The sequence below is a fragment of the Trichechus manatus genome, unplaced genomic scaffold (assembly GCF_000243295.1).
Source record: "Trichechus manatus latirostris isolate Lorelei unplaced genomic scaffold, TriManLat1.0 scaffold00240, whole genome shotgun sequence".
In the NCBI taxonomy this organism is placed as follows: domain Eukaryota; kingdom Metazoa; phylum Chordata; class Mammalia; order Sirenia; family Trichechidae; genus Trichechus; species Trichechus manatus.
The window spans coordinates 784703-806451 of NW_004444176.1; the positions used below are offsets into that span (position 1 = coordinate 784703).

General features: G+C 37.5%; 1 protein-coding gene across 1 annotated transcript; it reads right to left on the minus strand.

The window, feature by feature from the left end:
- Nucleotides 1-220: 220 nt before the first annotated feature.
- MS4A5 (membrane spanning 4-domains A5) lies at nt 221-20745 on the minus strand. The gene is made up of 5 exons (XM_004389321.2): nt 20457-20745; nt 13229-13357; nt 11629-11685; nt 10228-10380; nt 221-301 (listed from the first exon to the last, which is right to left on the minus strand). Exons 1-5 carry the CDS (start codon nt 20742-20744, stop codon nt 221-223), a joined length of 708 nt encoding a protein of 235 aa, XP_004389378.2. The 5' UTR covers nt 20745.
- Nucleotides 20746-21749: the final 1004 nt, after the last annotated feature.

A 21749-nucleotide genomic window follows, 5' to 3' on the forward strand; every position in this document is an offset into this window, starting at 1 on the left:
GGCATTGTAATGAGGCAGGGTGGGTTTTATCAGCCAAAATGTTGCCAATCCTCCTTCCACCTTTTTGAATCACTCCCTTTTGCTGCAAAGAGTTCTCAGCCTTAAGATTCTATGCTCCTTTTGGCTTTTCTTCACGAGCACAATTCATCTCTAATGATGTTATAACACATCTTTATTTTCACAGCGCTATTCAACACCATTCCTCATAATCGCAACAAGCTTATTGGCCCCAGAAGATTGAGAAAGACAGAGCAATGAAAAACTCAATAATGGTGAAGATCATCAACATAATCAAAATTCCCTGTAACAGAAGAAGAAGAAAAATGAAGAAGAGACATGGTGTTAGCACAGTACTGGTTTTTCTGATTACAGTGAGGTAACAATATCCAGGTTAGAGGAAAAATTCCCCGGCATCACGCTAGAGCTTGTACAGCTACATGGGGCCCAGAAAAAAAAGAGGACCATGCAGAAAAAGAGACATAAAAGAAGCATAGGCCGACAGTAGCATATTGTGCTCTCATCACTGCAAAAGGTCTCTAAAAATGTTTTGTATTTTGGTGACCAAGAGTACATATTAGGATACATACCTTCTTATTAGCCCAGAGGTTGGACGTATTAGTGCTATGTCAATTAAGATTTAGAAGCTTCTGAGAGCTGTATTTTACATTAAAGTTACAAGGATTAATATGGTTGTCATTCTGTTCTATAAACATGCTTGTCTATCATGTTTCAACTATAGGTTGAAAAACTAATTTTAGAGCCACATGGGTTTTAATGGTCACACAATATTTAATGCTGTAGTTTGCCATAATTTATTCACTTATTATACAGTGACAGGAACTTATTTCTATTATTTCTTCTTCTCCTCCTTCACCCTCTTTCTTTTTCCTTTTTTCTCTTTTTCCTCCTCCTTCTCCTCCCTTCCCCTTCCTTTTTTCTTTCATTTCCTTCCCTTTCTTACCACTCTGAATAATGCTGCAATAAGCATTTTGGTGCACATACTTTTATAAATCCGTGGTTTAACTGCAGTGAAGCTAGATACCTGGGCTAAAACTTCCGTATATCTTTCATATAAATAGACCTTGTCCCTTTGATTTCCAAAGTGGTAGTAACCTTTCACATTTCTATTCTATCAGAACGATGATATGCAAGAGCATCCTTTTTACCATGTCGTTGCCAGAGGTAAGTGTTTTAATTTTTGCCCGGTCTAATGAATGTAAATGTTAGTCCATTGTTCATTTAACTGACATTTCTCTGACTACTAGTGAATTTGAGCATTGCTCTGTAAGTGTTTGGCTGTTAGATTTTATTTCTGTGTAAATTCATTCCTCTTATTCTTTGTCTATTTTTCTGTTATGTTCTTGACTCTTGTTAGGTATATGCACACTTTGAATATAAAATTGTGATTTCTTGTGGATTGACCCTTTGGTCATTATGAAAGGCCTCTTATTCTATGTCTGGTAATGCTTCCTACCATAAAGTCCACTTGTTTGTCATTAGAATATGTGTCTCTTGTAAACAGACTACAGTTTTCTTTTTAATTCACTCTGACAAACTTTGCCTTTTATTCAGAGTAGTTTACCTTTAATGTAATTACATATATATTTAAGTCTAAATCTTTCTTATTTGTTCCTTTATTTTATTATTTGTTTTTTCTTTTCTTTCAAAATTTTGAGTTACTAAACTGTTTTTATTACTCTAGTTTTAAATTTCAATAAGTTTGCTCATTATACATTTCAAACAATATGCTTTTAGTGGTGACTATGGATATTGCTGTGGATAATGGATATATGGATAGAAATGACACCGGAGATTGAATGATAGAATTTTTTAAGATCAATGACTTCTTCATTGCAAATACCTTTTTTCAACAACATAAATGGTGACTATACACATGGACCTTACTGGATAGAAAACACAGGAATCAAATCGACTACATCTGTGGAAAGAGATGATGGAAAAGCTTAATATCATCAGTCAGAACAAGGCCAGGGACTGACTGCAGAACAGACCATCAATTGCTCATATGCAAGTTCAAGTTGAAGCTGAAGAAAATTAAAACAAGTCCACAAGAGCCAAAATACAACCTTGAGTATACCTCACTTGAATTTGGAACCATCTCAAGAATAGATTTGATGCCAGACGAGTTGTAAGAAGACATCAAGGGCATCATACGTGAAGAAAGCAAAAGGTCATTAAAAAGACAAGAAAGAAAAGACCAAAATGGATGTCAGAAAAGACTCTGAAACTTGCTGTTGAACATAGAGTCGCTAAAGCGAATGGAAGAAATGATGATGTAAAAGAGCTGAACAGAAGATTTCAAAGGGCAGCCGGAGAAGGCAAACTAAAATATTATAATGAAATGTGAAAAAACCTGGAGTTAGAAAACTAAAAGGAAGGAGCATGCTTGGAATTTCTTAAGCTGAAATAACTGAAGAAAAATTCAAGCTTTGAGTTGCAATATTGAAGGATTCTGTGGGCAAAATATTGAATGATTCAGGAAGCACCAAAAGAAGATGGAAGGACTACACAGAGTAATGTACCAAAAAGAACCGGTCAACATTCAACAATTTTGGGAGATAGCATATGATCATGAACCAATGACACTGAAGGAAGAAGTCCAAGCTGCACTGAAGGCATTGGAGAAAAACAAGGCTCCAGGAATTGACAGAATACCAACTGAGATGTTTCAACAAATGGATGCAGTGCTGGAGGTGCTCACTCGTCTATGCCAAGAAATTTGGAAGACAGCTAGCTACCTGACCAACCAGCTGGAAAAGATCCATATTTGTGCCCATTCCGAAGACAGGTGATCCAATAGAATGTGAAAATTATTGAACAAGATCGATATCACACACAAGTAAAATTTTGCTGAAGATCATTCAAGAGTTGTTGCGGTAGTGCATCGACAAGGAATTGCCAAAAATTCAAGCCAGATTCAGAAGAAGATGTGGAACCACGGATATCATTGCTGATGTCAGATGGATCTTGGCTGAAGGTGGTGAAAACCAGAAAGATGTTTACCTGTGTTTTATTGACTATGCAAAGGGCTTTGCCTGTGTGGATCATAACAAATTATTGATAACATTGCGAAGAGTGGGAATTCCAGAACACTTAATTGTGCTCATGTAGAATCTGTTCATAGACCAGGAGGCAGTCGTTCAAAAAGAGCAAGAGGATACTGCAAGGTTTAAAATCAAGAAAGGTATGTGTCAGGGTTGTATCCTTTCACCATACTTATTCAATTTGTATGCTGAGCAAATAATTCAAGAAGGTGGACTATATGAAGAAGAGTGTGGCATCAGGATTGGTGGAAGACTCATTAACAACCTGTGATGTGCAGATGACACAATCCTGCTTGCTGAAAGTGGAGAGGACTTGAAGCACTTACTGATGAAGATCAAAGACCACAGCCTTCAGTGTGGATTGCATGTCAACATAAAGAAAACAAAAATCCTCACAACTGTACCAATAAGCAACGTCATGATAAATGAAGAAAATGTTGAAGTTGTCAAAGACTTCATTTTAATTGGATCCACAATAAACACCCAAGGAAACAGCAGTCAGGAAATTAAATGACATATTGCATTGGGCAAATCTGCTGCAAAAGACCTCTTTAAAGTATTGAAAAGCAAAGATATCACTTTGAGGACTAAGGTGTACCTAACCTAAGCCATGATATTTTCAGTCACCTCATATGCATGTGAAAGCTGGACAATGAATAAGGAAGACTGAAGAAGAATTGATGTCTTTGAATTATGGTGTTGGTGAAGAATATTGAATATACATACCATGGATTGCCAAAAGAACAAACAAGTCTGTTTTAGAAGAAATACAGTCAGAGTGCTCCTTGAAAGCGATGATGGTGAGACTTCGGCTCGCATAATTTGGACATGTTATCAGGAGGGACCAGTCCCTGGAGAAGGACATCATGCTTAGTAAAGTAAAGGGTCAACTGGAAAGAGGAAGACCCTCAGCGAGATGAATTGACACAGTGGCTGCAACAATGGGCTCAAACATAGCAACGAAAGTGAGGATGGCGCAGGACCTGGCAGTGTTTTGTTCTGTTGTGCATAGGGTTGCTATGAGCCGAACCAACTTGACGGCACCTAACAACAACAATCTTTACAGGAGGAGACTGTAACATCTTTCTCCTACAGGGCAGCTGGTGAATTTGAACCACCTACCTATCAGTTAGCAGCTGAGTGCTTAACCACTGTGTCACCAGGGCTACTTAACTTGCAATAGACACCACAATGTGATACTTGTACTCTTCCACAGACAAGGCTAACATATAAAAGATTACCTTAATTCTATTTATCCCTTTCTTGACTTCTGTGCCACTTTTGTCACTAATCTTACTGATACAAATAGTTTGAATCCCACAAGAAATTATTATTTGTTTAAAACATTCAATATGCTTTTAGGTTCACTCTCACATTTAGCATTTTCAATGCTCTTTATTCCTTCCAGTATTTTCTGTGTTTTCTTTTGGTATCATTTCTCTTCTGCCTAAAGAAATCCCTTTAGTATACTTTTTAGTGCAGGCTTGCCAATGCCATATTTTCCCAATGTCTCATCTGAAGGACATTTTACCAGGCATAGAATTCTAGGTGGACATTTTTGTGTTTCAGCAGTTTAAAAATGTCATTCCATTGTCTTCTGGATTCCATCAGTTCTCAACTGAAAGTCAGGTGGAAGTTTGTCCTTTGTTCCTTTGAGTGGGTTGTATTCCTCCCACTCATCCCTCCCACTGCTTTTTAGGTTTTTCTCTTTATCCTTTTGTTTTCTTCCCAGCAATTTCACTATGATGTGCTTATATGAGTTTTTTTTTTTTTTGCTGCTTGTGGTTCATAGAGCTATTTGAATCTGTCTGTATCTTATCTTTTATCAGTTCTAGAAAATTATCATCCAGCATTTTTTCAATTATTGCTTTTACTGCTTTTTTCTCTTAAAAGAGAAAAAGTTTTCTGGCTCTCCAGTTCATATGTCAGTCACATCTTTTTATTCTGCACCATATGTCCCTGATGTTATTTCTAGTGTTTGCAATCATTTTATTCTCTTCAGGCTTTAGTCTTGATATTTGATACTGACTCTCTTCCTTTCTACTTATCTTCTCCTTTGATGCTAATAATATGCTGATAACTCTATTGAGAGCTCATTTCAGTTATCATATTTTTCAGTTTTATAAGTTCTATTTGATTCTTTCTAATGGTTGTCTGTTCTCTGGTAATATTTTCCAGCTTGTCCCCTTCTTTCTGAATATAACAATCATAAAATAAAAAAGAAAAACCAAAACCAAAAAATCCCCAAAACCGAACCCGTTGCCGTTGAGTCGATTCTGACTCATAGCAACCCCATCGGACAGAGTAGAACTGCCCCATAGGGTTTCCAAGGAGTACCTGGCAAATTCAAACCGCCAACCTTTTAGTTATTAGCCATAGCTCTCAACCACTGCAGCGTCACGGCTCGTTATAACTACCCTAATTATCTCTGTCTGATAACACTACCACCTGGATCACTTCTGGGTAGTTTATTATCATTTTTTTGTTTGTTTTGTTTTTCAGACATTCAGCCCTATTTTCTGGTGTTACTAGTGTATATATATATATATATATATATATATTTTAACCAAATAATAAACATAATATATAAAAAGTGGTAGAAATTCTAAATTATTGTCTTTTTCTAAAAAAGATTTAATTTTCTTCCAGCAGGCAGCTAGATTAGGGGAAGGTTACCTAGATTCAATCATGGATTAAAATAATTCAGGGATTTCAGTGTTGTGGAGGCTGGTCTATTTCATGCTTGCCCTCAGTTCTAGGATGTATTCTTTCTTCACAAGTGAAATCCTGGGTGTTTACCAGACCCCCTCTTTATTGGTGAACTCTGACCAGCATTTTTATTTGTTTGTTTGTCTTCTCAGCACTTCTCTGCTTAGCTTTTTTGCCACTTCCTATTTCTGCTTGGCTTCCGAAATATTTACCCTGCTCCTCTTAGGAATCAGTAAATACCTCTAGGGGGAAAGTGATGGAGAATTTTGGGTTTACTTCAGTGTGTACATTTATTTACATGATCCTTCTACTTCAAATCTTGGCTACTATGTTATTTTTCATCTGTATTGATATTTTAACCAGATTTTAAAGTGGTTCTCAGTTGGAAAGTTGATCTGATATATACTGCTCTGTCATAACCAAAAGTGAAAAAAATTTGTAAATTTTATTGGCATTTTCAAAGAACCAACTGTTGACTATTTTGATTCCTTCTTATGTAGGCATATTTTCTACTTTATTTATTTCTGCTTAGTTTTATATATTATTTCCTTTATTTTCCTTTCTTTGTGTTAATTTACTCTGCTTTTCCCAATTCCCTGTGATTAATTCTTGGACCATTATTTTTCAAACTTTCATATTTTTTAATATCTACATTTCAAGGCTATAGATTGTCTTAAAAACATTGTTTTAGTTTTTTTAATACAATTTTTTGATCTTTTATTTCAAAACATCTTAAGATTTCCATTATGATTTCTTCTCTGACCCAATAATTACTTTGAAACATATTTCTCAGTATCCAACTATAAGAGGTTTTTTGAAATTATTTTTTATCATTGCTTTATGGTTTTATTACATAGAACATACACTGTATGACATCAGCCTTTGGCTTTAGTCTGTACTTTTTTAATTCCCAAAATATGGCTAATATTTGTAGTACATATTATAAAAATGTGTATTCTGTTGTTGGGCACATTGGATTAAGTATTTCTGTTAGCTCTAATTTCTTACTTTTACTGGAACCATAAGCATTAAATTGACTTAAATAATTGGAATAAAATCGACTACATCTGTGGAAAGGGATAATGGAAAAGCTCAATATCATCAGTCAGAACAGGCTGGGGGCCAACTGCAGAAGAGACCAACAATTGCTCATATGCAAAGTCATGTTGAAGCTGAAGAAAATTAGCACAGGTTCACGGGAGCCAAAGTACAATCTTGAGTATATCCCACCTGAATTTAGAGACCATTTCCAGAATAAATTTGATGCATTGAATGCTAATCACCAAAGACCGGACGAGCTGTGGAATGACATCAAAGGCATCATACAAGAAGAAAGCAAAAGGTCATTAAGAAGACAAGAAATGCACTTGCATTTCTCAAGCTGAAAGAACTGAAGAAAAAATTCAAGCCTTGAGTTGCAATATCGAAAGATTCTACGGGGAAAATATTTAATGACGCAGGAAGCATCGAAAGAAGGTGGAAGGAATACACAGAGTCGCTATACCAAAAAGAATTGGCCGACGTTCAACCATTTCAGGAGGTAGCATATGATCAGGAACCTATGGTACTGAAGGAAGAAGTCCAAGCTGCACTGAAGACATTGGGGAAAAACAAGGCTTCAGGAATGGTTGGAATACCAGTTGAGATATTTCAACGAATGGATGCATTGCTGAAAGCGCCCATTTGCCTATGCCAAGAAATTTGGAAGACAGCTACTTGGCCAACCAACTGGAAGAGATCCATATTTGTGCCAATTCCAAAGAAAGGTGATCCCACAGAATGCAGAAATTATCAAACAATATCATTAATATCACACACAAGTAAAGTTTTACTGGATAATTAAAAACGGTCACAGTAGTACATCTACAGGGAAATGCCAGAAGTTCAGTCTGGATTCAGAAGAGGATGTGGAACCAGGGATATCATTGCTGATGTCAGATGGATCTTGGCTGAAAACAGAGAATACCAGAAAGATGTTTACCTGTGTTTTATTGATTATGCAAAGGCATTCAACTGTGTGGATCATAACAAATTATGGGTAACATTGCAAAGAATGGGAATTTCAGAACACTTAATTGTGCTCATGAGGAATCTGTACTTAGACAAAGAGGCAGTCACTTGAACAGAACAAAGTGATATTGCATGGTTTAAAATCAGGAAAGTTGTGCATCAGGGTTGTATCCTTTCACCGTACTTATTCAATCCCTATGCTGAGCAAATAATCTGAGAAGGTGGACTATCAGAAGAAGAACATGGCATCAGGATTGGAGGAAGACTCATTAACACCTTCGATATATAGGTGACACAACCTTGCTTGCTGAAAGTGAAGAGGACTTGAAGCACTTACTGATAAAGATAAAAGATGACAGCCTTCAGTATGGATTACACCTCAACATAAAACAAAAATCCTCACAACTGGACCAATAAGCAACATCATAATAAATGGAGAAAGTATTGAAGTTATAAAGGATTTCATTTTACTTGGATCCACAATCAACACCCATGGAAGAAGCAGTCAAGAAATCAAATGACGTATTGTATTGGGCAAATCTGCTGCAAAAGACCTCTATAAAGTGTTCAGAAGCAAAGATATCACTTTGAGGACTAAGGTGCACCTGACCCAAGCCATGATATTTTCAATTGCCTCATATGCATGTGAAAGCTGAACAATGAATAAGGAAGATTGAAGAAGAATTGATGTCTTTGGATTATGGTGTTGGTGAAGAATATTGAATATTCCATGGACTGCCAAAAGAACAAACAAATATGTCTTTGAAGAAGTACAGACAGAAAGCTCATTAGAAGCAAGGATAGCGAGACTATGTCTCACATACTTTGGACTTGTTTTTTAGGAGGGACCAGTCCCTGGCATGCTTGGCAATGAAAAGGATCAGCAAAAAAGAGGAAGACCGTCAGTGAGATGGATTGACACAATGACTGCAATAATGGGCTCAAACATAGCAAGGATTGTAAGGATGGCACAAGAGACTGATCAGTGTTTCGTTCTGTTGTACATAGGGTCCCTATGAGTCAAAACAAATTTGAAGGCACCTAACAACAACAAAATAAGCATTAAAACATAACTTATCAAAGTTTAAAATTAATCAAATCTTTACGCTCTTCTTAGGTAAAACAAGAGACCTTAGCAAACATTTCAACTCCATTTTGCTCCATTGCTAACTTATATGTTAATGTTGTCTGGTTATTTTAAACTTTTATTTTTAATCCCAATAGATATCACTATCACTACTGTTTTGCACAAAAAATATTCATTTATATTTGTCCATACGTTTATCACATTCTTTGTTCTTCATTCCTTCTTGTATCTTAGTGTGCTATCATTTCTTTCTGTTTGGAATTCATCCTTTATTATTGCTTTAATTAAGGTCTGAAGGTGGAAAACTAAGTTTTTGTATATTTGGAAAATCCTTCAGTTCATCTTCGTTCTTATATTTTCATGAGTAATGATAGATTATTTTTTAATGGCTTTTTTTTCCCAGCACATTAAAGATATTAGTCTATTATCCTACGGTTTTTGTTGTTGCTTTTGAGAAGTTGAAGCTGTCAGTTTAGTTGCTTCTCCTTTTTCCTTTTTGTAGTCTTCATAGTCTTTATTTGTTTTAGTGAAGGTGACTGAGGATTACTAAGAAGTAAAACAGAAACTATGATTTGAGAAACAACTGTACTATGATTCATCAAATTGTTTAAGTTAACCAAAGCACAGTATGCAAAATATCTAAGTTTCAGGTTTTAACATAAGGTTCTTCAGAGCCGTATGTTAGGTTAAGACCAAAGAGAAACTGTTTTGACAGTAATGCCATGTGAATTCATGTGTTCCAGTAATGAGACCACTGACTGTCCCAGCAACTCCTCTAGTTTGCAAATTCTAACCAGTTCCACCCCAGACTCCTCTTGTTGTTAGTTGCTGTGGAGTCAACAATTTTTGACGAGTCTTGTATATTTTTTCTCTCCTTACGAATTCATACTTTTTTTATTCCTTTACTTTTAGTGGTATTTGGGAAAGATCAGAAATAAATGCCTGCGTTCAGTCTACCATGATTTACCAGAAGTCCAGTCTACCAGAAGCCAACCAAAACCAAAACCATAACAACATTCCACTCACGATCTCAGTGTACATCTAGGTTTGTGAGCTACTACCATACTGCTGTATCTATATTTTTCTTTTAGTATATCATTCTCTCTTTTATAATATTTGTGCATATGGCTTACCTCTTCTACCCATCTGTGAATTCCTAAAGGTGGGATTGTAATGTTTTTATTTTTCTCTTCCACAATGCCTGGAATAATGTTTATCAAATATTATGAATTCAGTAAATGTGAATAAAAGAAAATACATGTGTCTACAACAAAATATAGAGAGTGCTAATTGGATGCAGATACCTCTTTTTGATTAAGCCCATTACTCCTCACCCTAGAGATATAACATACTTACAACTAACAAGGTGGTAATGGCATGGCATTGACTATGTTGGTTAGAAAAGCCACAAATGTAGTGTTGATCTAGTGTGAGACCAAATGAGAAGAGAATGATTCCAGCTAATGCTCCCAAGGCGCTAAGAGAATTCATCATTCGGCTGACTATCATCTGAAAGAGAATAAGAACATAATGGAATCACTTAGGCCCAACTTGTGCAGTAGACAAAGCAATAGGCTGGGAGACTGGGGAGCATGACTTCAATCACAGCCTCACCAGTGTCATCAAACGGATGTGTGATCTGGTGTGAGTAACTTCACTTCTTTGGCTTCAGGATCCTTATCCACAGAATGAAGGTATCCAGTGAACTTTATTAACTTTTCCATCCCCCACATTCTGTGCCTACTGTAGTTAGTTGGTGAGGAGACGTGCACAAGGCACAAAAAAGGTGTATTTGGGGGTATAGGAATAGCTATGTTGCATTGCATTTTGATGCTTTGGCAAAAGCCATGGTCTGTTTACATTTTTGTTTAAGACTCTTGTGCTTAATTAAATACTGAAATTCCCTGCAATTTTAATTTCTTCCTAAAACTACAGATTTATGAGAGATACTCCTTGCTGAAATCAGTTATTGCCTTATTAACTGAAATCTCAACTCTTTGCTTCTTTAAGAAAAGTAAAAGTACTCTACTTATAATATATCTATAAATTAAAATTTCGTACTTATGCATTCTTTATATCTCAGTTCTGTTAATGGTTTAATTAGGATGTCTACACAGTGTGCCTTTCATATGAGTCAAGCTAGTGCCTGTCAAATTTTCTGGCAAGCAGTTGTTATCAGTTGCTGTCAAGTTGATCTTGACTCATGGCAACTCCATTATGAGTGCAGAGTAGAACTTCTCTCTAGGGTTTTAAAGCTCTGACCTTTCTGAAGCAGATTGTCAGGGTTGTCTTCTGAGGAGCCTCTGGGTGGGTTCAAAATGCCAACCTTTTGGCTCGTAGTCTAATGCTTAACTGTTTGGTCCATCCAGGGATGGTTGGTATGCAGTAGGCATTGAAAATACTTATAAAAAGAATGAATGGGTGAGTAACTGGAATGCTTGAGACCCATTCTACCATTAATTGGTTGGGAACTTTGGACAAGCCATTTAACTATTTTATGCCTCAGTGCCTTAATTTATAAAATAAGAATTAAACTGGAAGGCCTAGGAAACTCTCTTCTGTTCTCTTTCATAGAGAGACAAACTAATGTTCTATGATTATATGAAATAAAGGAGGCAAATGCAATTGACTGGTCCCAATGCTAACTTGGCAGTTTGTAGAATTATGGTGGCCTGATGATTTTCCAAATTCCTCTTCAAGGCTAGAATGAAGTATTGCAAAGTTAAAAGTTTTTAAGAAGACGAAAATGTATCTCACCAGAGTGTCTGTGTTTTTCTTTTTCACTGCAATTAGGAAGGCTCCAGAATTAATGAACTGTTAAAAAGAATCAATATCTTAATGGATGTCATGTTTAGCTGATATTAAGGAGTTCTTACAGATTATGTCTCTCCCCGCTTTGTTTGCAAATTCTCTTTACTGGTTCACACAATCCTCAAATGCAGTAAGAAGGGTAAGATGCCTTGTAAGACTGTCCACAAATGAACAGTAGACAAAATACTGGGTCAGAAATTTGGAACATGAATTTTTTTTTTAAATTTATTTTATGAGTTTTTTTTTTTAATCTTACAGCTTGAGTTTTCTTATCTCTTTTTGTACCTATTGTGACTTCAGTTTTGATAGCATGACACACTGGTGTCAAATCAGTTTATAAACAATTAGATCAGATTCCATTATTCCTATAGGAAATATCCCTTCTACCCATTAGCAATCAAATGCATTATCTTGAATGGGAAAATACGGTGGATTTGCAGCTAACATGCTGGGAATTCTGCAAAATCCCAGCATTTTCATGGAGGTGAGTCATATGTGGTAGCATAACTATCTAATGGAAACTTCAGATCTGATTACAGCACATCCATGTGAAAAATACTACTAGCCCCTTAGCCTGGAATATGAGGGCCCATTTCTCCAGCCTCATCCCTCCACTCCCTGTGCTGAACTCTTCCATACATTTAGCCTTTTGCTCCTGCTTCTCCCTTGGCATGCAATAAGATATTCCTGTCCCTCACACTCAGCCCTTCCCCATCCCATTCCTCTGTAGGTGTCCTCTCCTGATTAACCACTCATCCTTCAAAACTTGGTGGAGCTGAGAATGTCTCTGGGAAAACTCCCCTCCATTTCGGTAGGTGCCTTACTATAAAGGTGGGCTGTGTGTCCTCCATAACTACTCATCACTCCCTGTGGGAATTATTCAACTCTCCACTCAACTGCTCATTCTTTGGCACTAAATTAGGTGCTAAATTAACGTTTATGGAATGTTATTAAATATAATTAAATAAATGCCTTTGTGCAGCTTAAAGGCACATCTGAGAAACCTTCTCCCTTCTCTGCGTCTCCAAAGGATAAATTGCTTCTTCCTCTTTGCTTAAGTAAACACGTTCTGCCCTTCTGTGATACCATGTATCACACTGCCTTGAAATTATCTGTTTACCTGCTTTTCTCACTTGCTAGAGTAAGAGCTTGTTGCCAGAAGGGCCTGTGCTTTATTAACCTTCGATTGTCATTGCCTTGCTCTGTGCATCTTGCTCATAACTGATAGTGACTCATTTTGAATTAATGAATGAATGGGCAAATAAACAGCTTTAAGATCCAAAAAAAGTACACACTAGATGATGGCATATCAGTAACTGATGAATCATGAGGGAATAACTTCAATGAAGGTAGATTTCTTTCTTTTATTGGTTTTTTTTTCTTTGTACTTTTCAAAGTATATAACGAGTACCCTGATCTGTCAAATGAATCTAGCTCATTTCATAACTAAGAACTCCTTAACATCCCCATGGCTGTTCCCTAACATCCCCAGCCCCAAGCCCCAACTTGCCATGGCTTCAAGTTGGACTCAATTGACTATACTTACCAAAATGGAGCCCCAGAATGGATATCCTGTAATAAATATAAAGGGAAACCGCGGGTATGGGTCTACAAAGGTGAAAAGGATGATCATTCCAGAAGAAAAGTGCATCATTCCAAACACGATCTGGATAGCCTACAAATAGTGAAAAAGTCATGGTGAGGAAAAAGCAAAGTTCTGGGTTCACTTTAGAAAATCTCCTTCTGGTTGAAAGGATTTGGCAAACTCCCTGTTTTGTAAACAAGGGAAGGATAGTAGAAGCCCCTTTACCGTGGTCCTAGGTATTTTGTTAGTCCTTCCGTCTGGTATTGGTGATAGAGAAAATGATCTAAATCAGTGTTCCTAAAAATATATTCATGGACTAGCAACATCCGCATCACCTGGAGATTAGTTAAAAAATGCAAACTATGAGGCCCTATCCCATAATTGGAAGTTCCTGGGTGGTGCTAATGTTTAAGTGTTTGACTACTAACCAAAAGATTGGTGGTTCAAATCTACCCAGAGACACCTAGGAAGAAAGACTTGGTGATCTACTTTCAAAAAAATCACAGCTGTTAAAAATCTTATGGAGTGGAGTTCTACTCAGACACACATGGGGTTGCCATGAGTTGGACTCAACTCAAAGGCAACAGGTTTATCCTATACTTATTGAATAGAATTTCTAGGTGGGGCTGAGAAATTTGTGTCTTAAAAAGCTCTCTAAGTGGTTAATATCAACACTAAAGTTTGAGAAGCACTGAATTCTAAGTCACCATAACAGCCTGGCCTCAAACTGAGAAGGACCATGAGAAAACCCTCCTGAAGATGACCAATACTCTGAACCTGTGGAGGTATTGCCACTCTCCTGGGATCAGAGCACTCTCCATTTAAAACAAAATATTGTGTCTTAGGTGAAAGTTTACTCAGCAAATTAGATTCCTATTCAACAATTCATATACAAATTGTTCCGTGACATTGGTTACAATCCCCGCAATGTGTTGGCACTCTTATCATTCCCACCCCACCTGCCCCATTTCCATCCATCCAGTTTCTCTGTCCCTCCTTGCCTTCTCATCTTTGCTTTTGGGTAAATGTTGACTGTTTGGTCTCGTGTAGTTGATTGTTTAAAGGAGCACATTCCTCACGGGTGTCCCCATCTTTTCTATTTATTTATTTTTCTTCCCTGGGCCACTGTAATGCAACACCAAGTAGTAGTGCGACAAATGCCAGGGAAGACTTATGAGTATTATCTAAATTGACACATAAAATGTAACATAAGGTATACAGAATACATAAAGATGTTACATAAAAATGGAAGGTATGTCCTTTGGTAAAAATGTCCAAAGAATGTTTTTTAATTTCAGTTCACCTTGGTCTGAGTAATATAATTTACTTCCATAGCAACTATCATCTTTAACTAGGTGAATCTTAAATTATATCATTTTTCTCAATTCCAGACACTCATATCTAGCTCTTGTCAAACATCCACAACTTATATGTCCCACTAATACCTTATATTCAACATGTCCAAAAACAAGCTTTCTTTACTCTTTTTAAAACTCATCTTCTTTCTGCCTTCTCTGTCTCTATTTTTGGCACCATAATTTTCTTAGGATTGAAGTCTTAATGTCATCTTCAGTTAATATTCCTCAATCTCCAACAGTCAAAAAGTACCAAAACCCAAAAAACCGAATCTGTTGCCATTGAGTCGATTCTGACTCGTAGCGACCCCATAGGACAGAGTAGAACTGCCCCATAGGGTTTCCAAGGAGTGGCTGTTGGATTTGAACTGACGATCTTTTGGTTAGCAGCCATTAGTGCTTACCTACTATGCCACCAGGGCAAAAAGTACCAACCCGTTAAAACCAAACCCATTGCTGTCGAGTCCAAGGAATGGCTGGTGGATTTGAACTGCTGACCTTTCGGCTATTTTTACTTACAAAACAGAAGTATTTGACTTTTTTCTTTTTGTTTTCACTGTTGTGTCCAACGTAAGGGCACTTATTTTGTACACCCTAAATCTCTCCCATATGTAGAGATGTATGTTGAGGTATTCCTGGCCTTTTTCCATCTACAATTGATGAGTTTCAAAGAAGGAAGTGGGAAATCAGAGCCCAGCATCCTTCTCTTTCCTTCTTGGAAGTGAGCTCCAACAGGTAGCGTACATTCTCTTCTGCTCCTTAATTCCCTAAATATTATAGAAACAAATATTGCTCTTGCAAGGAAGAAGCCTGATGTTTTGACAGTAAGTTCACCTTAATAAAAACCAGTTGCTGTCGAGTTGATTCCAACTCATGGCAACCCCATGAATTTCAGAGTAGCACTATGCTCCATAGGGTTTTCAATGGCTGTGATCAGAAGTAGATCAGCAGGTCTTTCTTCTGAGGTATCTCTGGGTGGATTTGAACTGCCAACCTTTTGGTTAATGGCTGAGTGTTTACCTGTTTGCAACAAACTCAGGGACTCCATTTCAATTATTAATATTGTTTTCTAACTGACCTTTCTGCCCCAACCTCCTTTTTTTCTATTTCAATGTTGTGTCCATGCTGAAGTAAGATTCTAAAATGCAAGTCCCATCCAATTGCTCTTCTCAACAGTGTTTTAAAAATGTCTCCCAAATCCGGTGATCTTCAGATTAATTCAGAGAATACAGATTTATAAGCCCCTACCCCCCTCAAAATTGCAGTTCAGTAATTCTGGGATGAGGTCTAGAGACTCTGCATGTATTTTATAAAGCTCCTTAGGTCATTCTGGGAGTCCCTGAGTGGTGCAAATGGTTCGTGTGCTCAGCCACTAACCCAAAGGTTGACAGTTACAGTTTACCCAGAGGCACCTTAGAAGAAAAGCCTGGCATCTACTTCCAAAAACTCAGCCATCAAAAACCCTAAGGTCTATTTACAATAACCAAAGGGTGAAAACAACCTAGGTGTCCATCAATGGATGAATGGATATACAAAATTAAGTTACATACATACAATGGAATACTACTCAGCCAATAAGAGAAATGAAGTCTTGATACATGCTATGATGTGGATGGAACTTGAAGACATTATGCTGAGTGAAATAAGTCACTCATGAAACGACAAATATGTATGACTTATATAAAAAGATATTTCAACAAATGGATGCAGTGCTGGAAGTACTGACTTGTTTATGCCAAAAAATTTGGAAGAGAGCTACCTGGCCAACCGACTGGAAGAAATCCATATTTATGCCTATTCCAAAGAAAAGTGATCCAACTGAACACGGAAATTATTGAATAATATCATTAGTATCACAGGCAAGTAAAATTTTGCTGTACATCATTCGAAAGTGGATGCAGTAGTACATTGACAGGAAACTGCCAGAAGTTTAAGCTGGATTCAGAAGAGCATGTGGAACCTCGGATATCATTGCTGATGTCAGATGGATCCTGACTGAAAGCAGAGAATACCAGAAAGATGTTTACCTGTGTTTTGTTGACTATACAAAGGCATTTGCCTGTGAGAATCATAACAAATCATGGATAATATTTCGAAGAATGGAAATTCCAGAACACTAAATTGTGCTAATGAGGAACCTGTACATAGATCAAGAGGCAGTCTTTCAAATAGAACAAGTGGATACTGCATGGTTTAAAGTCAGGAAAGGTGTGCATCAGGGTTTATCCTTTCACCATACTTATTCAGTCTGTATGCTGAGCAATTAATCTGAGAATCTGGACTATATGAAGAAGAACGGCACATCAGGATTGGAGGAAAATTCATTAACAACCTGTGTTATGCAGGTGACATAACCTTGCTTGCTGAAAGTGAAGAGGAGTTGAAGTTACTTACTGATGAAGATCAAAGACTACAGCCTTCAGCATAGATTACACCTCAACAGAAAGAAAACAAAAATCCTCACAACTGGACCAATTAGCAACATCATGATAAACGGAGAAAAGATTGAAGTTGTCAAAGATTTTCATTTTATTTGGATCCACAATCAACACTCATGGATGCAGCAGTCAAGAAATCAAAAGACTCATTGCATTGGGCAAATCTGCTGCAAAAGACCTCTTTAAAGTGTTAAAAAGCAAAGATGTCACCTTGAGGACTAAGGTGCACCTGACCCAAGGCATGGTGTTTTCAATTACCTCATATGCATGTGAAAGCTAGGCAATGAATAAGGAAGACCAAAGAAAAATTGATGCCTTTGAAATTATGGTGCTGGCAAAGAATATTGAGCATACCATGGACTGCCAAAAGAACGAAAATATCTGTCTTTGAAGAAGTACAGCTGGAGTGCTCCTTAGAAGCAAGAATGGCAAGACTTCGTCTCACATAGTTTGGACATTTAATCAGGAGGGATCAGTCCCTGGAGGAGGACATCATGCTTGGTAGAGGGTCAGTGAAAAAGAGGAAGGCCCTCATCGAGATGGATTGACACAGTGGCTGCAACAATGGGCTCAAATATAGCAATGACTGTGAGGATAGCGCAGGACCAGGCAGTGTTTCATTCTGTTGTACACGGTTTCTATGAGTTGGACTGACTCGATGGCACCTAACAACGACAATATATAAAAAGACAAGAATAGGCAAATATATAGACACCAAAGTTTATTAGGGTTACCATAGGTGGGAGGGAGGGGGGAAAGGAGGAGCTATTGCTTATGAAGTACTGAGATTTGGTTTACAGTGATGGAAAATTGCATTGATTAACAGTAGGGTTGTGCGGCCAGTCAATGTCATTGCTGTCAATAAATTGTATACTTATAAAAAGTTGAATTGGCACACATTGTGTGATAGATATGTTTACAACAAGGACAAAAAGAAAAAGAAAAGAAAGGAAAGGGAAAAGTAGCTGCTGAGGCTGCTAGGTACAACCAAATACCTCATGGGATTTGGTTCTTTGGTTTGGAGTTTTAGGGTCATGGTTTCATGAGACATCCCGGTTAACTGGCCTAACAACATACTTAGTGCTTCTGTTCTACCTCCTAGTATGTTGTGTAGTGCCTGGGGTCTTAAAAGCTTGCAAGCAGCCATTCAAGGCACAACAATTGGTCTCTATTCACCTGGAGCAACAGAGGAAGAAGGGGAGTCAGGAATAGGAAGAGGAAATGGAATGTGTGGCTAATTGCTTCCATGAATAACTGAATCTTTTGCCATGAGACCAGAAGAATTGGGTGGTGCCCAGCTACCATTACTGAACATTTTGATCAAAGATTCTATAGGAGAATCCTGACGAAAAGGAGGAAAATGCAGAACAGAATTTCAAATTCTCATGGAATCCATACTTTGTAGAGCCATGGGGACTGGATGAAACCCAGAAACTATTGCCCTGAGATAATCTTTAAACCTTAAACAAGAAATATCCCTTGAAGTGTTCCCCAAACCAAAAAATAGTTTACTTTAACTAGTAAAGAATGTCTGTCTTGAGCACTGTGCTCTTTTAAAATCTATCTATATGGGATCAAATTGACAACAGCAATTCAAAAGATTAGAAAGGAAACTTAGGAGGCAGTGATATTAATGTTAATGGGGGATAAACAACTCAGAAAAGGAGGATGAGAATGGTTGTACAACTCCTAACCAAAGTGACTGAATTGTACATGTAAAAACTACTGAATTGGTGTATGTTCTGCTGTGTATATTCTCAACAACAGCAACTAAGTTTAAAAAACAAAACAAAACAACCCTATGGAGTGCAGTTCTACTCTGACATTCATGGGTTTGCCATAAGTTGGAGTCAACTTGCCCGCAACTGATTTGTTTTTTTTTTTGTCTTTAGGGCATTTCATATGTTAGATTTTACATATTAGAAACCACTTGGTGGCACAGTGGTTAAGAATTCAGCTGTTAACTGAAAGGTCAGCAGATGGAATCCACTAGCCACTCCTTGGAAACCATACGGGGCAGTTCTACTCTGTCCTATAGGGTCACTATGAGTCTGAATCGACTAGACAGCAACGGGCTTGGTTTTCGTCTATATTATAAAAATTAGTAAGGATAGAATATAATATCCTTGGAAATTCCCCAACTTATCTTTCTGGTTGTTTCTTATTCCTCTGCAAAAATTTTTAATCCTCTTACATCTTCTAAGATGAATTTATTTTCTCCCAGCTCTCCTGTGCCATTCCCAGACTATGCTACCATATACTTTTGTTCATGGTGCTTTCTCCTTCTAGCATATGCTGCCTCCCTCCTCTCTCTTCATTTCCACTTGTTGAAATTCTATCCTTCTTCAGAGTCCAGTTTAAATGACAAGTTTGCCATGAAGTTGTCGCATTCCTTTTAGCTGGAAGTAACTGTTTCCTCTCTGGGTTCCCTCTACTTTTGCCCTGCCCCCCACCATTTATGGGTCTTATTAGATGCTATGTTGAAATATAATTCTTAATATTTTCATCTTATTATCACTTACAAATTATAGATTTATTCTCCTCAATGAGAGAGAATAGGTTGTATTTATTTTTGTAACCCCCACAGTGTCTAACATAACCCCTTGCACAGAGTTCAATAAATATTTGTTAAAATATTAACTCTTTAGCAGAAGTTTGGATTCCATTATATTTGACATGATGCTGAAGCAGTACAGACTAATGGCCTACTCCTGCGTGTTAGCAGACCGTCTTTCTCTATTTCTATACTTTTTTCCTGAGAAAAACACACACATACAAGCAAACATTAATTTCTATTTTCCATTCTTAGAGGGTGGGGTTTGGAATGACAAATGTTTTCTAATTATAGCCTCAAACATACCTGAACCTCCACATTGTCTGAAAGAAATACTGCTAAATAAAAAACAGTCAATTAATGTTTATGGAATACATAGATGAATGGAAAAATGAGTACTTATAGTATTAAGAGGATTTTCTGCGAAAAGCCTGTATATAAAATACCATGTCATGTTGCTCAACTGAGTTCTGACTTTTCATTGGGAAAATATGAAACTGTAGAATTCAGTAACCCAGGTGGGGAGATTGCCTATTGACTTCTACTTAATTATTATTATTTCCATTCCTTTCTTTTACATGAACTTGATTGGAAAAATCTCATAGATGGTCAGTTGGGAGATTTTTTACTTTGTGACCTTCAAGAACCCAAGGACCTTGGCTTATTCAACTCGTATTTTCCTCTTCACAGAACCTTGTACCTAGTGTAGAAATGTGATCCATATTTCCTGAATTGAGTGGAAATAAACATTGGAATTGGTTCCTAACTTATAACATGTGCTACCAGATATTTTTCCCTATCCCCTTTCCCCCTCAGCATACATTGAGACAAGTGTTACTTACCCCAAAGAGTTTCAGTTTCGAATCAAGTATTTTTGACAAGAGATTTCTAGGCACAAAGGGTGTGGCTGTTAGGCCCATTTGCTGCAATCTGGGAATAGTGATCTCTGGAGGAAATGCCAGAAACACTGGGCTGTGTGGGTTGCTTGTATCCATGATGGTGTAGTTGATATTTTGAAATAGAAGAAAATTATTTGGTTGGCATTTCAGTCTAGACCATGTTCTTTTTTTGTGCCAAGGCTTCCTGGACCACTGGCATTGTTGTGCTTTGTCTTGGAATTTTAGAACCATAGAGTCACAGAGTCATAGAACCTCAGGACTGGCCAAGATCCCAAGATGGCTAGTGGGTTAAAAGCCCAGTCTGTGAGCCAGAGGACCTGATCAGTAGTCCTGGTTCAATCAGAAGCTCACTGTGTTACCTTGGGCAAGTCACATCTCCCTCTTGGTTTTAGCTTCCTTATATGTACAATGACCAGGACTAGGTGATCTATTAAAGACATTTTATTTCCAAAATAACCATTTTATTTTTTTTTCACAATTCTATGGGTCATTGTCTTAGTTTCCCAGTGCTGCTTTAACAGAAATACCACAAGTGGGTGGCATTAAAGAATAGAAATTTATTTTCTCACGGTAATGGAGGTACGGCACAGGGCGCTGGCTATAGGGAAGGGCTAGCTCTCTGTAGGCCCTGGGGGAAAATCCTCTTTTCAGCTTCTGTAGACCTGGTATTCCTTTGTTCCTTGTTGATGTTCATGTGGCATCTATCTTCCCCATTTAGTGCTTGCTTTTGTGTCTAATCTGCTCTTTTTATAGCTCAAAACTGATTCAGTTTAAGACACACCCTACACTAATATGGCCTCATTAACATAACAAAGAAAACCCTACTCCCAAATGGGAATACATCTACAGGTATAGGGGTTAGGATTCCAACTCATATCCTGGGGGAGGGGACACAATTCAATCCATAGCAGTCATATGGATGGTTCTTCTGGCCTGGTCCAGCTCAACTGTTGTCTGCCAGGTTCTCTGGTGCATCAGTGGTCAACTGATGAGTGGCTAGGCTGAATGATTTAGGATGGCCTCAATCACATATCTGGTAGGTGGTAGATTCTTGGTTTTCCTTCAATTCACAAATGCTTTTCAAACGACTCATGAGTGCCAATGTCCCATTGGCCTAAGCAAGTTTCATGGCCAATCCAGACTCAAAGGATAGGGAAAGAAACTCTGCATATTCATGGGAGGAATTACAGTGTCAAGTTACAAGGACATGGATGAATGGAGGGGAATTTGTACCCA

Bases quoted from the DNA above. Each gene is read 5' to 3' on its own strand.
- MS4A5 (XM_004389321.2), bottom strand. From the start codon at position 20,744: ATGGTTCTAAAATTCCAAGACAAAGCACAACAATGCCAGTGGTCCAGG. The intron at 11,686-13,228 runs GTAAGTATAGTC...TCTTTTTAACAG, and splicing joins CATTCTGGGGCTCCATTTTG to TTCATTAATTCTGGAGCCTT. The intron at 10,381-11,628 runs GTGAGATACATT...ATTCTCTTTCAG, and splicing joins AGAAAAACACAGACACTCTG to ATGATAGTCAGCCGAATGAT.